Genomic DNA, 15,846 nt, shown 5'->3' on the forward strand with positions numbered 1-15,846 from the left:
GGAAGAGCCCTGCTGGATCAGACCAGTGAGGGTCCATCTAATTCAGCAACCTGTCTCACACAAGGGCCAACCAGTACCTCTGGAGAGCCAACAACAGGGCAGAGAGGCCGAGGCCTTACCCCTGAGAAGAACATCAGAAGAGCCCTGCTGGGTCAGACCAGTGAGGGTCCATCTAGTCCAGCCTCCTGTCTCACACAGGGGCCAACCAGTTCCTCTGGAGGGCCAACAACAGAGCAGAGAGGCCGAGACCTTCCCCTGAGAAGAACATCAGAAGAGCCCTGCTGGATCAGACCAGTGAAGGTCCATCTAGTCCAGCTTCCTGTCTCAAACATTGGCCAAGCAGTTCCTCTGGAGGGCCAACAACAGGGCAGAGAGGCCGAGGCCTTCCCCTGAGAAGAACCTCAGAAGAGCCCTGCTGGACCAGACCAGTGAGGGTCCATCTAGTCTAGCCTCCTGTCTCACACAGCGGCCAACCAGTTCCTCTGGAGGGCCAACAACAGAGCAGAGAGACCGAGGCCTTCCCCTGAGAAAAACATCAGAAGAGCCCTGCTGGACCAGACCAGTGAGGGTCCATCTAGTCCAGCATCCTGTCTCAAACACTGGCCAACCAGTTCATCTGGAGGGCCAACAACAGGGCAGAGAGGCTGAGCCCTGAAAAGAACCTCAGAAGAGCCCTGCTGGATCAGGCCAGTGAGGGTCCATCTAGTCCAGCATCCCGTCTCACACAGGGGCTAACCAGTTCCTCTGGAGGGCCAACCACAGGGCAGAGAGGCCGAGGCCTTCCCCTAATGTTTCCTCCTGGCTCTGGGATTCAGAGGATTAGTGCCTCTGAACATGGAGGTTCCTCTCCATCACCATGGCTAGTAGTCCCTGATGGACCTCTCCTCCATGAATCTGTCTAATCCCCTTTTAAACTACACCGTCCGGCAGCGAATCCCACATCTTAATTGCTCGCTGTGTGAAGAAGTGTTTCCTTTTGTCCGCCCTGAACCTACTGCCCATCAGCTTCATTTTAGCATTCTGGGAGAGGGAGAAAAAAATATATCTAAGAACATAAGATGTTCTTATTCCCTTCTCCTCCATTTTGGGGGACAAGGAGCAGAATTCCTCCTCCTCCCCCCCACCCACACTTCGTAACGGGGTCGAGCGGAAAAGGCATTCTTATCTATGGCGGCCTCAGTGCCCTAAGGCGTTAAGACGGGAACGGCAGCGCCAGAACCCAACTGCGCGCCCCGAAGACCGGCGCTGTGCAAAAGAGGTTCACGCTATGAGTGAGGCTTACCCCTCTCCGTTGGCGTAGCCGCCGATCACAACCGTGTTCCAGAGGGGGTTCATCTTGGACCGGCGGCTGTACATGGCTCGGGTCAGCCAGGAGTGAATGGCCTTCGGGCTGTAGCTGTGGCCGTCTCCCAGCAGCTCTTCGTCGATCCTGGAAAACGGAAGCCAACAGTGGGTGTACGCGAGTCTCAGATAGGCTTTTCAACCTGGCGACAGTGATCCACGCTATGGTCACCTCAAGACTAGACTACTGCAATGCTCTGTACATGGGGCTGCCCGTGTCGCAACTCCGGGAGCTGCAGCTGGTGCAGAATGCGGCAGCCAGGCTGCTGATTTATTTATTATTTAGATTTCTATTCCGCCCTCCCCGCAGGCTCAGGGCAGCTAAAAGGGCATAATGCCAAATAAAACAATATAAAATGTTAAATTACACATAAACAATTAACGAACAATTAAATAACATCCTAAAACAATTTTGTGCTCCTCTATTCAACTCCAGATGTTAAAATTTTAAAAGGAAAAAGGCGTTCTTCAGTAACATAGCTAGCCAACTACGGCAGTGCATATCCCACTGCCCTGCCGTCCCCTAAAAGACGTCCCGTTCCCTCCAATGATGCCAACACCAGGATGGCAATGTGCGGGAATCATAGGGCGTTGGTGGAACAATGATGGTGGCGGCTCCTATTCGAAAGCCTGGCGGAAGAGCTCCGTCTTGCAGGCCCTGCGGAACTGTACTAGGTCCCGCAGAGCCCGGATCTCCTCTGGGAGCTCATTCCATGATGGGTCTCTCGATGCGAGGGCACATCCAGCCTGTGCTGAAGGCACTGCACTGGCTGCCAATAGCACACCGGATTCACTTCAAGGTGCTGGTTTTGACCTTCGAAGCCCTATATGGTGGGGGGGGCTTCCTACCTGAGGGACCGCCTTTCCCCAAATGTTCCCAGAGAGCAATACGGTCAGGGTCACAAAACCATCTGACGCCAGATTGGCCTCTACTGAAGCGAGGGATGAAAGAAAACGCCGGGGAGATGGAGCGTCTGGTTCAAGCAGGGATCCTGCCTAACGGGAGAGCTGATTCTTCAGGAAGCAAGCCTCTCCCTCGAGTTTAGATCCCCATATGTATTGAGGGTAGGGTCATCAATTCCATCCATTCCAGAGTTTACACGTTGCTAGATTTTTCCGCAAACAGCTGCACTTACTGACTAAACCTCAATATTTTTCCACCACAGCACCTGGCTCAACAATGACCTCTTGTCAGCCGGCTGCCGTGTTCTGCTTGCTCCCTTCACAGCGATAGGGAGACCGTGAGAACCAGTGCTGCCAGACTGAGTTATCTGTCTGATCTTGTGACGGGGGAGGGCTTGCGTTCCACCGCAGGTGTGAATATTTCGGCTCTCATGGGGCACTGAGACTCTCCTGCTTATTATGTAACCTCCCGCCGGGACCGCCGGGAGAATTCCCCCCCCCCCCGCGCGCGCGTGCGCTCGGATTTCGTTTGCTTAGCCATTTTGCCTCATCCTGCTATATGTAGGGAGGGTTCCGCCCTATTGTCATTCCTAACAATAACCCTGTGGACATGGTAACAGACCTGTAGTCTAATAAAGCATAACGCTTCCCTGGAAACGTGTGTGGAGATTTACTTGCTGTTGAAGCTGACACCTCTGGCCCCGGGTGTGCCCGGGGTCTGGTGAGTGTGCTCACCAGGTGGTCTTGGTCACGTTGGCATGTGGTGGAATCTGTGGAATTTCCCTCCACTCCACCAGCCTTCTCAGTGGCGGCTCCACACTGGGGGAATGAGCTCCCGGAAGACATCAGGGCCCTGCGGGGGACCTCTTACAGTTCCGCCGGGCCTGCAAAATGGAGCTCTTCCACCAGGCCTTTGCTTAGGAGCCGCCACTGCCCATATACTGATAACATCTGAACAGCTAACATCTGTACAGTTAAGGCCCTCTTTGTTAACTCGAACAATAACAGCCAGTGTATTTGACCCTATCGGAGGCTACTGCCAACAGCATTTTACTTGCTTTTTATATGTGTTTATATGTATTTAGGAGCTGCGGTGGCTCAAGTGGTTAAGACGCTGAACCGTAGGCTGTGGAAGGTCGGTAGTTCAGCAGTTCGAGACCCGAGTGTGCTGCATGACGGAGTGAGCTCCCATCTCTAGTCCCAGCTCCTGCCAACCCAGCAGTTCGAAAGCAAGAAATTGCATGTAGATAAATAGGGACCACTTCGATGGGAAGGTAACAGCGTTCCGTGCACCTTGGTGTTTAGTCATGCCGGCCACATGACCACGGAAACGTCTTCGGACAGCGCTGGCTCTTCGGCTTTGAAACGGAGATGAGCACCGCAACCCTAGAGTCTGACTCGACTGGCTTTCGAGCAAGGGAACCTTTACCTTTATATGTATTTATGATTGCCATACTTTGAATATTATGCTATTGCACTGTCTCAATGCATCTGTGTTTTAATGTATTTTAACCCACTGCAAGCCGCCCTGAGCCTGCTACGCAAGGAGGGCGGGGTATAAATCGAATAAATAAATAAATAAATAAATAAATAAAACCACACAGATCAGGGATGAAGAAGAGACTGGATTTATACACCCCCCCCTTCACTTCCTGAAGGAGTCTCAGAGCGGCTTACAGTCTCCTTCCCCTTCCCACAAAAGACACCCCGTGAGGCAGGTGGGGCTGAGAGAGCTCTTTCGAGGACTGCTTGTGAGATGACAGCTCTGAGAGAACTTGTGACTGACCCAAGGTCACACCGGCAGCTGCATGCGGAGGAGTGGGGAATCAAACCCGGTTCTCCCAGATTAGAGTCCACGCTCCTAACCCCGCCACCAAACTGGCTCTCAGAGGAACTGAGCCGCAGGAGCCGACCCACGGTCTGCAAAAGGGGCGGAACATCAGCCATGCTGCACCTGTCTGCCTCTATGCCCAAGCACGGCACATCCAGGAATGCACCAGCGGCCAAAGCGAGGGCGAGTCCTCAGAGCCAGAACTGGAACAACTTACACCATCTGATCGACGACTTGCTTGAGGTACTGGAAATCGGCGTAATCCCCCGAGGCCCCCAAGACGGTGCTATCGTTGACTTTCATGACCCGGGAGATGTTGCGGAAGCGGGCCAGGGAGCCGTAGGAGCCCAACATGTCCGCAGCGATGATCACCCCGCCGTCGAACTTCACCCCCAGCACCGACGTGCCCGTCACCATGGGGCTCCTGGGAGAAACATGACCGAGGGACACGGTTCTTTTAATAATAATAATAATAATAATAATAATAATAAAAAACTTTATTGTCATTGTACATAGTACAATGAAATTAAAAATGCAATCATTTCGGTGATCTACAACAATATTCATATACACTCACACACCATTCACTACTGTCCCATAACTCCCTTAAGGTTTTACTTCTGCTCACTCCATTTTAACCCTGCCTTCCTCCCCGAAAGAATGTGGCTTCTCCTTCTCCTCTTGTCTATTTTACCCTCACAACAACCCTGCGAGGTAGGTTAGGCCAAGAGTGCGCTGACCGGCCCGAGATCACCCAGAGAGCTTCCGGGACAGAGCCGGGATTCGAACCTTGGTCTCCAAAATCCTAGTCCGATGCTCAGTCTAACTCGGGTCTCCAGTGACGGACTCCCCCAAAGACACCATTGAGCCGGCACCATGTTTGACTTCAGTGAAGGGAAAGAACTCTAGAAGGGCATTTGCCCTACCGCAATGTCCTGCCCCTTCCGTCTGCTGTTATTCAAGGCAGGTACAACAAACAACCCTACTCGGAAAGGCTGTGCCCACGCCCTTTTAAGCGAAGTCAAATCGGTAGAGCATATGTTCTTCAGCTGCCCATTAGACAGGGAGGCCTGTCTTAAAATTATTACCCCATTATTTGGCAGGACACCTGGGCACATGGATACAAACAAAGCAAGGCTTCACTGGCTCCTTGTGGTGTACATGGAAGACCGTCTATCTGTGTCACCTTCTGCCAACAGCATCCTTTCCTCCTCTCCCCAGGCTCATAGGTTGGGGGCAGTGTTCCCTCTGAGCTGAGTTAGTGTGAGCTAGCACACTGTTTTTTAGCCTCTGGCTCACACTTTTTTGCCTTCGCTCAGGAAGGAGGGCTCCAGAGCAAACTAACTGATGCAGCAGCCCAATCGCTCGCTCACAACTTTAATGCCAGTAGCTCACAAAGCAGAATTTTTGCTCACAAAACTCTACGGCTTCGAGGGAACATTGGTTGGGGGTGCGAAGGATAATCAGCAGCCGTCCTCAAAGGGATGTCAACCTCCAGGCAGGGCCTGGAGATCTCCTGGAATTGCAACAGATCAGCTCTTCTGGAGCAAAGGGTAATTACAGAGGGTGGACCGTATGGCATTATACCCTGCTGAGGTCCCTCGTCTCCCCAAACCCCGCCATTCCCCAGGGACCACCCCCCCCCCGAAAAACTCCAGGAATTTCCACCTTGAAGCTGGCAACCCACCTTCCCCTCTTGTCAACAGGTAGACTGCTCCTACGCATGGAGGCTCCACTTGGCCATCAACAGACACCTCCCCCCCGCCAGGTCAAACCCGTTGTCCTCCCCAATGACGTCACCAGTGCCCCCATCAGTCCCCTGACGTCACCAGCGCCCCCCCCCAGCTTCCCCGTGACGTCACACCACCACCACCACCCCACTCACAGGGTCCTGTTGACTCCCCCTCCTTCTGCGGCCTGGGGCGGGAACCCCTGGCCCGGGCAAGGAGGCGAGTAGAGCTGCCCCGGCGCGGGACCCGCGGCCCAAAACGAGGGAGGCGGCAGAAGCGACGGAAGCTCCATCTTGCTCCGGCGGCAGCTTAGTCACTGAGCAGGAAAAGAGGCCGGCTCACTGAGCATGCGCGGTTGGCTGGTCCTCGCAGGCCACCGTACGGGGAAACGAATGTGAGCTGGAGAGCCGCCATGTTGGGTGCGGCGACAGCGCCGCTCGAGGCGCCATCTTGGATGCGCGGGTTTCCGGTGCGGTCGCCATTTTGAGAGTGGCTCCGGAAGTCCGTCTGGCGGTCTCCCTTCGCAACCAATAAGGTTTGATTACAACGGACGTTTTAAGGGGGACAGACATTCGCTGTCACTGTCCCGTAGACTTTTCCCGCCCCTGTCAAAAATAGCAGACGGAATTTGCCGAAGCCCCAAGAGAACAGAATAGAGCCAAAGGAGCCTTTCCGGTTTCACCGGAAGTCCGGGACCTGCGACGCCCCGCGAATGGCGGCCCGACGGACGCCATCTTGAGTGTGGCTCTGGATAAACACGGCGCCTGCGCCTGCACCCCTGCGCTTGCGCTAATGAAATAGTCTTTTGGCGAGAGGGAGACGCCATCTTGAATGCGGCAGCGCTGGAAGCCGCACCGAGACCTCAACCATCTTCGCTGCCCTGATGTTGCTTTTTGTAACTGGTTCATGAAAAGGAGTCATGAGACTATTATTTTCATTGACTTCATTTGTTTCTGGCTTAAAGTTGGCATGTCCCTCATGGGCAGCGGGGGGGGGGGAGGGATTAGGGTTGCCAGATCCAGGTCGGGAAACTCCTGGAGATTTGGGGGTGGAGCCTGGGGAGGACAGGGAGGGACCTCAGTGGGGCACAATGCATACAGAGCCCGCCCTCCAAAGCATCCCTTTTCTCCTGGGGAACTGATCTCTGCAGTATGGTAAAAGGTAAAGGTTCCCTCGAACTCTTTCCACCCTGTGCATAATTTTATAAACCTCTATCGTGTCCCAACGCTCCCTCTAAGCTCTACTTTGTGAGCTACTGGCAATAAAGTTGTGAGCCAGCAATTTGGCTCCTGCATAAATTAGTTTGCTCTGGAGCCCTCCTTCCTGAGCAGAGACAAAAATGCGTGAGCCGGAGGCTAAAGAACTGTGAGCTGGCTCACACTCACTCAGCCAGTCTGGTGTCGTGGTGAAGTGCGCGGACTCTAATCTGGGAGAACCGGGTTTGATTCCTCCACCCCTCCACTTGCACCTGGCTGGATTACCTTGGGCAAGCCGTAGCTCTGACAAGAGCTGTCCTTGAAAAAGAGCAGTTTCTGTCGGAGCTCTCTCAGCCCCACCTACCTCACAGGGTGTCTGTTGTGGGGAGGGGAAGGGAAAGGAGTTTGTAAGCCGCTCTGAGACACCTTTGGGTGGTGAAGGGAGGGGTATAAATCCAATCTCTTCTCTTATTCTCTTCTTCTTAGAGGGAACACTGATCATGTCTATCAGAATTCTCTGAGATCATTCGTACCATTTCAACCTTTTTTTCCTTAGCAGCATTTCTTATTAAATGTCGACGTACCAAGGGGGGAAAAATAACTTCCACCCTTTTCTGCTGGCTCTACTTGCTGAGGAGGAGGAGGAGGAGGAAGAAGAAGTGTGCGTGCATACATGAAGGAGCGTGCGATAGTGTGAATGCATACAGGAGGAAGTGTGCGTGCACGAAGAAGAAGAAGAAGAAGAGGAGGAGGAGGAGGAGATTGGATTTATACCCCACCCTTCACTACCCGAAGGTGTCTCAGACCTGCTCACAAACTCCTTTCCTTTCCCCTCCCCACAACCTTTTCGGCCACCCCAGTGCCCCGGAAACTTCATCGACTGGAGAAGAAGGACGCATGAAACCATTCGTGTTTCCCCTGCCCTAGGGGGAGGGGGCCTCTTCCTGAACTCCCTCTGCATCCAATTACAGAGCTGGCCCTTGGCCATCCCTAATAAGCCGCCCGGTCATGTACCAGAGATTTCTCCCCCCCCCCCAGCGCAATGCCTTTATTGCGTGTGTTTGTTTCTTTTCTTGCACAGGGAGAAAAGAAAATGACAGTGTGCTGACATGATTAGGGCTAACGAGCCACTGATTACCCAGCAGAGAACATTGTTTCGGGAGAGATGTGCCGCTGCGCATTGCTCAGGGGGTGGACAGAGGGAGCCGGTATTTTCTGGCCAGCATCCGACCTCTGCTCTCCAAGGGCAGCATTCCAAATTGGGGTGGGTTAAGAACATCCGAAGAGCCCTGCTGGAGCAGACCAGTGAGGGTCCATCTAGTCCAGCATCCCGTCTCACACAGGGGCCAACCAGATCCTCTGGAAGGCCAACAACAGGGCAGAGAGGCCAAGGCCTTCCCCTGATAAGAACATCAGAAGAGCCCTGCTGGGTCAGATCAGTGGTCCATATAGCCACGCATCCTGTCTCACACAGTGGCCAACCAATTCTTCTGGAGGGCCAACAACAGGGCAGAGAGGCCAAGGTCTTCCCCTGATAAGAACCTAAGAAAAGCTCTGCTAGATCAGACCAGTGGTCCTGAGAAGAACATCAGAAGAATCCTGCTGGGTCAGATCAGTGGTCCATATAGCCATGCATCCTGTCACACATAGTGGCCAACCAGTTCCTCTGGAGGGCCAACAACAGGGCAGAGAGGCCAAGGTCTTCCCCTGATAAGAACCTAAGAAATGCTCTGCTAGATCATACCAGTGGTCCTTCTAGTCCAGCATCCTGCCTCACACAATGCCCAACCAGTTCCTCTGGAGGGCCAACAAACATGGCAGAGAGGCCGAGGCCATCCCCTGAGAAGAACATCAGAAGAGCCCTGCTGGGTCAGACCAGTGGTCCATATAGCCCCGCTATATGGTCTTAAAAGTGCCACTGGACTGTTTTTGGCTGGGGGGGGGGGGCTCTGCAGCTTACCTGGCTGCTTCTTGCTCTGACTGAGAGCTGCTGGGAGCAGGGGGTGGGGCTTGTTGCATGTGCCCGCCCCCTGGGCTCTTTACTGCCGGAGCTCCGCTCCTGTGTGCTCCCGCAGGAAATGATCCCTGCTTATTATTGTTTTAGATGATTTTATGTTGCTTTTAATTGTATTTTATGGATTGACTGTGAGCCGCCCTGAGCCTGCATTGCGGGGAGGGCGGGGTATCAATGGAATGAATAAATGGAATGAATGAATAATTAAATAAATATCGTTCGGTGTGGTCAGGGGCAGGTTAACCACTAAGTAGACTAGGCACGTGCTTAGGGCACCAGGGCCATAAGGGGCACCACAAAGTTGGGAAAAGGGTGAAAAGCTTAGTTTGTACAGTATATGGTGTGATCATATGAATACATGTTTGTATTGCTGCAACCTGCTTTGTCTATCTGGTCAGACAGGTCAACAACTAAAATGGACTGGGTCAGTGTGGAAAGGAGGGGGGGACCAAGACTGGTCAGTGTTTAGGGCACCAGTGAGCCTTAATCTGCCCCTGGGTGTGGTGGTTAAGTGCGCGGACTCTAATCTGGGAGAACCGGGTTCGATTCCCCCACTCCTCCACTTGCACCTGCTGGGTGACCTTGGGCAAGCCGTAGTTCTGTCAAGAGCTGTTCTTGAAAAAGATCCGTTTCTGTCAAGAGCTCTCTCAGCCCCGCCTACCTCACAGGGTGTCTGTTGTGGGGAGGGGAAGGGAAAGGAGACTGTAAGCCGCTCTGAGACTCCAAATGAATGACGGGGGTATAAATCCAATCTCCTCCTCCTCCTCTTGAATGAGTGTTTTGTGTGCTCTGCTAATTGTCAGAGGCCTTTTTTGGACTTCGGCCCAAGGTTTTGTCATGCACGGAAGACCAGTGAGAATGGGGCTGGTATTCCACCCCGCTGCCCTCCGTTTCTCAAAGCCCTTGAAACGACCGGGTTTTGAAAAGCACCCTTTGATCGGCTTTGGATGCTGGAGCAGCCATGCCAGCCTCCAGATGGGGCCTGGGGATCTCCAGGAATTACAACTGATCTCCCGGTGTTGTTGTTAAATGCTTTTATAAATGACCTGGAGGAAGACGTAGAGGGGATGCTTATCAAATTTGCAGATGACACGAAGCTGGGTGGGATTGCTAATTCTGAAGAAGACAGAGTCAGGATTAAAAATGACCTAGATAGGCTGGAATGGTGGGCGGAAACAAATAAAATGAACTTCAATAGCCCTGCACTTAGGTACAAAAAATCAAAGGCACAGGTATAGAATGGGAGGGACCTGGCTTGACAGCCACACATGTGGAAGAGATCTAGGTGTTCTGGTTGATCACAAGCTAAACATGAGCCTGCAGTGCGATGTGGCTGTGAAGAAAGCGAATGCAGTCTTAAAGGTAAAGGTTCCCTTGCTTGAAAGCCAGTCGAATCCAACTCTAGGGTTGCGGTGCTCATCTCCGTTTTCAAGCCGAAGAGCCAGCGCTGTCGGAAGACGTTTCCGTGGTCATGTGGCCGGCATGACTAAACACCAAGGCGCACGGAACGCTGTTCCCTTCCCACCAAAGTGGTACCTATTTATCTACTTGCAATTTCTTGCTTTCAAACTGCTAGGTTGGCAGGAGCTGGAACTAGAGATGGGAGCTCACTCCATCATGCGGCACCCGGGTCTCGAACTGCTGAACTACTGACCTTCCACAGCCTGCAGTTCAGCGTCTTAACCACTTGAGCCACCGCAGTCTTAGGATGCATTAATAGAGGCATTGTGTCCAGATCAAGGGAGGTGGTAGTTCCACTCTATTCTGCTATGGTCAGGCCTCACCTGGAGTCCTGTGTCCAGTTTGGGGCACCACAGTTTAGGAAGGATGTTGACAAGCTCGAGCGTGTCCAGAAGAGGGCAACCAGGATGGTGAGAGGGTTGGAATCCAAGTCTTATGAGGAAAGGCTGAAAGAGTCGGGTCTGTTTAGCCTGGGAAAGAGAAGGCTTAGAGGCGACATGATTGCAGTCTTCAAGTATTTGAAGGGCCGTCATGTAGAAGATGGAGCAGATCTATTCTCTCTTGCTCCGGATTGCAAGACTAGATCTAATGGGTGGAAATTACAAGGGAGTCGTTACCGGCTAAATATCAGGAGAAACTTCCTAACTGTAAGAGTGGTTGAGCAGTGGAACAGTCTGCCTCGGGAGGTGGTGGATGCTCCTTCGCTGGACGTTTTCAAGTGGAGGCTGGACAACTATCTTCCGGGTATGTTGTTATGGCTCTCTTTCGGCTCTGCTCCTGCAGAGTGCAGGGGGGGTTGGACTAGATGACCTGCAAGGTCCCTTCCGACTCTAACATTCTGTCCCGGTCCTGACGTCCCGGGCCTCCTCGACAAACCCCCTCCCGACATCGGAGCCGCACACACACCCCTCACCGCGTCCGCTACGAGGCCCCAGGCTGAGGGGCAGGCGACGCCGGTCCACGAGGGGGCCGAGGGGGGCCGAAAGGGGTGCCGTCGGGCGACAAGCTCTACCCCGGCACAGGACGGGACTGGAGAGCCCCGCCCTGGCTGGACGTCTGAGTATTTATGTGGGGGCGGGACTAGAGATGATGGACACCAGGGTGTCCAATGGGACGAGGGACTGGAGGGAGAAGGGTATAAAAGGGGAACAGGCAAGGAGGCCGGGGAGGAAGATCTGCCGAGTCGAGACGGGGTGCGTGAGGAGCCGAAGTCGGAGAGAGATATGACTCGGCTAACGCCCTCACAAGACGTGTGCAGTGGGGAGCGAGAGGCCTGGGCCGGTGACTGAACCTGGTGGCCTAACTCCCATTCTGAGGCTTCCGTTCCCCGAGGGACTCAGGGCAGCAGTAGGCGACGGCGTCTGGGGGCAACGACGACCCGGCCGTGCGGGCCCGTTCGTCACACATTCTATGATTCCGGACTCCAGGCATCAGTTTCCCTGGAGAAAAGGACCGCTTTGGAGGGTGGGAAATATGGCACTGTACCCCACCGAGGTCTCTGTCCTGCCCCGAACTCTGCCCTCCCTCCACTTCCAAATCTCCAGCAATTTCCCAACTCGCAGTTGGCACATGAAGATAGATCGAAACGGGTGGCCGTGTTAGACTGTCGGTAGCAGCAGAAAAGAGCAAGAGTCTAGCCCAGGGGTGGCCAAACTTGCTTAACGTAAGAGCCATGTGGAATAAATGCCAGGTGTCTGAGAGCCACAAGACAGGAACAGATATTGCGCACACACGTTTTTATTGAAAAAATATGCAGATCTGCTTTTTATTGACGTTAGATGAGACTGCCGAAAAACAAAAACAAAAGGGGTAAAAACAGATATTGCTATTAATTGTTTGTGAATGATATTTGTCCAAGAGGTGGGAAGAAAACAAATGGATGGGAGAGAGAGGGAGGAAGGGGAAAAGAGAGAGAGAAAGAGAGAGAGCAAGGCGGAAAGAAAGCAAATAAATGGGCAGGGGGGGAGAGGTGGAAAGAAAGCAACCTTCATTTTAAATGTCTTCTCCAACCCCTCCACGCCTTCACACCAGCTGGCTTGGCTTGGAGAAGGGATTTAAAGAGACATATGCCTTCTCCAAGCTGGTGGTGGGGGCTTTGAGAAGAAGAAGAGAAGGAGGAGGAGATTGGATTTATACCTGGCCCTTCACTACCCAAGGGAGTCTCAGAGCGGCTTACAAACTCCTTTCCCTTCCCCTCCCCACAACAGACACCCCGTGAGGTCGGTGGGGCTGAGAGAGCTCTGACAGAAAACGGCTCTTTGTCAAGAACAGCTGTGACAGAACTACGGCTTGCCCAAGGTCATCCAGCCAGGTGCAAGTGGAGGAGTGGGGAATCAACCCCGGTTCTCCCAGATTGGGGTCCGCGCACTTAACCACCACACCAACGTGGCATTTAAAGTTAAAAGTTGCTTTCTTTCTCTGCTCCCCCCAAAAAATCTCAAGCCACACCTCAAGCCTACCCAGGGAGGGGAACACTGGCTGGGGAAAGGATGACCGATCGGTGAGGCACGCCTCCTCTTCACTTCCCCAGCCACCCTGCTGGGAGCCGCACAATATGTGCGAAAGAGCCGCATGTGGCTCTCGAGCCATGGTTTGGCTACCCCTGGTTTGGTAGCTAGGGACGCCAGGTCTCCTCACCGTCACGGCAGGGGGATTTGGGAGGCATTCCAGGGGCGGGCGGGATATCGCATGTGATGTCGCTGACGTGACAACATCGCCCGGCAGCAACCTCATCGTGTCGGTGACATCGCACACGACTCTCTGGTTTCAGAGCAAAACCCTACGTCTTTTTGCCTTCAAAAGCCTAGAGTTTGTCCAAAAACCAGAGCATCGCTCCCTGACGTCCCCTGCACGATCGCCCTGCCCTGGAGTAGGGTTCACTGCGGGTGTGGAGGGGGAGGTATTTGTGGATTCCCTGCCTTGTGCAGGGGGTTGGAGTAGATGACCCTGGAGGTCCCTTCCCACTCTATGATTCTGTGACTCTATGTTTGGGGGTGGGGTTTCCAGCAGTGGGTTGAAGCCCCCAGAAGCAGGGAAACCCCCCGCTGGGAAATTGTGTTTGAAATTATGTTTATGAATTTCAATGGCTTCCCTGTGTAATCTGACATGGTAATTGGATGTGTTGTCCAGCCTTTCAGTGTCTTGGAACAAAATATTGTGTCCTGTTTGAGTTAGGCAATGTTCACATTATTAACATGATCATAATTACTTCTTGTCTGGAGATCCGGTGGCTGGTGTGGCGACCCTCCCGGTAGCCCCTTAAAGACGAACACCTATTGTGGGAGGGGATGAGCTTTCGTGAGCCACGGCTCACTTCTGCAGAACTTTTTCCCTTCTGAAGAAGTGAGTGCTGACTCACAAAAGCTCGTCCCTTGCCACAGTTTTTGTTAGTCTTTGAGGAGCTACGGGACTCTTGTTCTTTTCTGCTTATATTGAATCAGACCTTCGCGGTCCCTCAAGGTCTGTACTGTCTACTCAGAGCGGCAGTGGTTCTCCAAGATTTCCAGTAGAGGTCTTCCCCATCACAGATTGCCTGGTCCTTTCAGCTAGAGCCAGTTTGGTGTCATGATTAAGAGCGCGGACTCTAATCTGGGAGAACCGGGTTTGATTCCCCGCTCCTCCACTTGGACCTGCTGGATGACCTTGGGTCAGTCACAAGCTCTGGCAGTGCTGTTCTTGAAAAAGAGCAGTTTCTGTCAGAGCTCTCTCAGCCCCACCCGCCTCACAGGGTGTCTGTTGTGGGGAGGGGAAGGGAAAGGAGATCGTAAGCTGCTCTGAGACTCCCTTTTGGTAGTGAAGGGCGGGGGATAAATCCAATCTCCTCCTCCTCCTCCTCCTCTTCTTCTTCGTCTTCTTCATGCCAGGGTACTGAACCCTTGGCCTAGATGTTTTCCCACTGAGCCACAGTTCTTCCCTAAATAGCAATCTTGTCCCAGAGCAAAGTGGAGTTAGAATGGATAAAAGGAAGTCCTTCACCCAAAGAGTGATTCACACATGGAATTCACTGCCACAGGAGGTGGCGGCGGCTACAAGCATGGATGGCTTCAAGAGGGAATTGGATAAACATCTGGAGCAGAAGTCCATCAGTGACTATTAGCCACAAGGTCGGTCTGGGGCAAGGGATGCTCTGTCTTCTTGGTGCTTGGGGTGGGGGGCAAGAGTGGGAGGGCTACTGGTGTCCTGGCCCCACTGCTGGACCTCCTGATGGGCCCTGGTATTTTTGGCCACTGTGTGACACAGAGTGTTGGACTGGATGGGCCATTGGCCTGATCCAACATGGGCTTCTCTTATGTTCTTATGTTCTTATTACTGTCCAGGCAGCTGTTGCTAACCCGAGAGCTTCCATCCTCTGGTTTCCTAACCGGGCTCTTGAAGGCAGCAGAAAAAGAGGAAGACCCAGCATGAGACAGATGGACTCAATAAAGGAAACCGTGGCCTTCAGTTTGCAAGGCCCGTATGAAGATTGATAGGTCATTCATTCACGGGGTTCCGAAACTCAGAAGCAACTCGATGACCCACAGCAGGTACAATGGGGTCTCTTGTGCTCACCCAGCGGGCGAGTTCCCGCTCCTCATTTCTGCCCGCCCCGCTGTCCTCATTCCAAGACCCAGGATCTCTGCCAGGAAAAACAAGGTGGTGCCAGTCAGATTGAGATGAAGGGGAACACGGAAACCGACGGGAGAGGCTGGTTTGGCTGGGCGGAGGGGAGGATCCTCCGTTGTCAACAGCAGATGCGGCGGCGCCGTCCCATCGAGGGATGTTGCAACCAGTGTTCCCTCTACGCTGAGTTTAGTGTGAGCTGGATCACAGTTTTTTAGCCTCCGGCTCACATATTTTTGTCTTAGCTCAGGAAGGAAGGATCCAGGGCACACTAATTGATGCAGCAGCCAAATCCCTCACTCACAACTTTAACGCCAGTAGCTCACAAACTGGAATTGTTGCTCACAAGACTCCACAGCTTAGAGAAGAAGAAGAAGAGAAGAGATTAGATTTATACCCCCTGCCCTTCACTTGGAGTCTCAGAGCGGCTTACAAACTCCTTTCCCTTCCCCTCCCCACAGCAGACACCTGGTGAGGTAGGTGGGGCTGAGAGAGCTCTGACACAAACTGCTTTATCAGGAACAGCTGTGCCAGAGCTTGTGACTGACCCAAGGTCACATCAGCAGCTGCACGTGGAGGAGTGGGGAATCAAACCCGGTTCCCCCAGATTAGAGTCCGCACACTTAACCACTACACCAAACTGGAGCATTGGTTGCATTTCCTAGAAATGGGGGAGGGATCCCTGAATGGAAGCAGCGGCCCGGATCGTGGCCGAGAAAAAGCACCTGTGTCTTTGGAGGGCGGGCACGTGCCCTCGAGAGTTCACTGTAT

At 53.2% G+C, this 15,846-nt stretch overlaps 1 protein-coding gene across 1 annotated transcript in view; it reads right to left on the bottom strand.

Annotated features, from left to right (window-relative positions):
• PSMB4 (proteasome subunit beta 4) overlaps nt 1-6,137 on the bottom strand; it is a 14,535-nt gene extending 8,398 nt beyond the window's left edge. The window contains exons 1-3 of the mRNA XM_015416047.1: nt 5,961-6,137; nt 4,293-4,499; nt 1,283-1,429 (exon numbers count right to left, since the gene is read on the bottom strand). Coding sequence (XP_015271533.1) covers nt 1,283-1,429; nt 4,293-4,499; nt 5,961-6,097 — 491 coding nt within the window. The 5' untranslated portion in view covers nt 6,098-6,137. The remainder of the gene's footprint in view (nt 1-1,282; nt 1,430-4,292; nt 4,500-5,960) is intronic.
• Between the last annotated feature and the right edge of the window lie 9,709 nt (nt 6,138-15,846).

This window comes from Gekko japonicus, unplaced genomic scaffold (genome assembly GCF_001447785.1).
Source record: "Gekko japonicus isolate JY-2015 unplaced genomic scaffold, Gekko_japonicus_V1.1 scaffold226, whole genome shotgun sequence".
NCBI lineage: Eukaryota > Metazoa > Chordata > Lepidosauria > Squamata > Gekkonidae > Gekko > Gekko japonicus.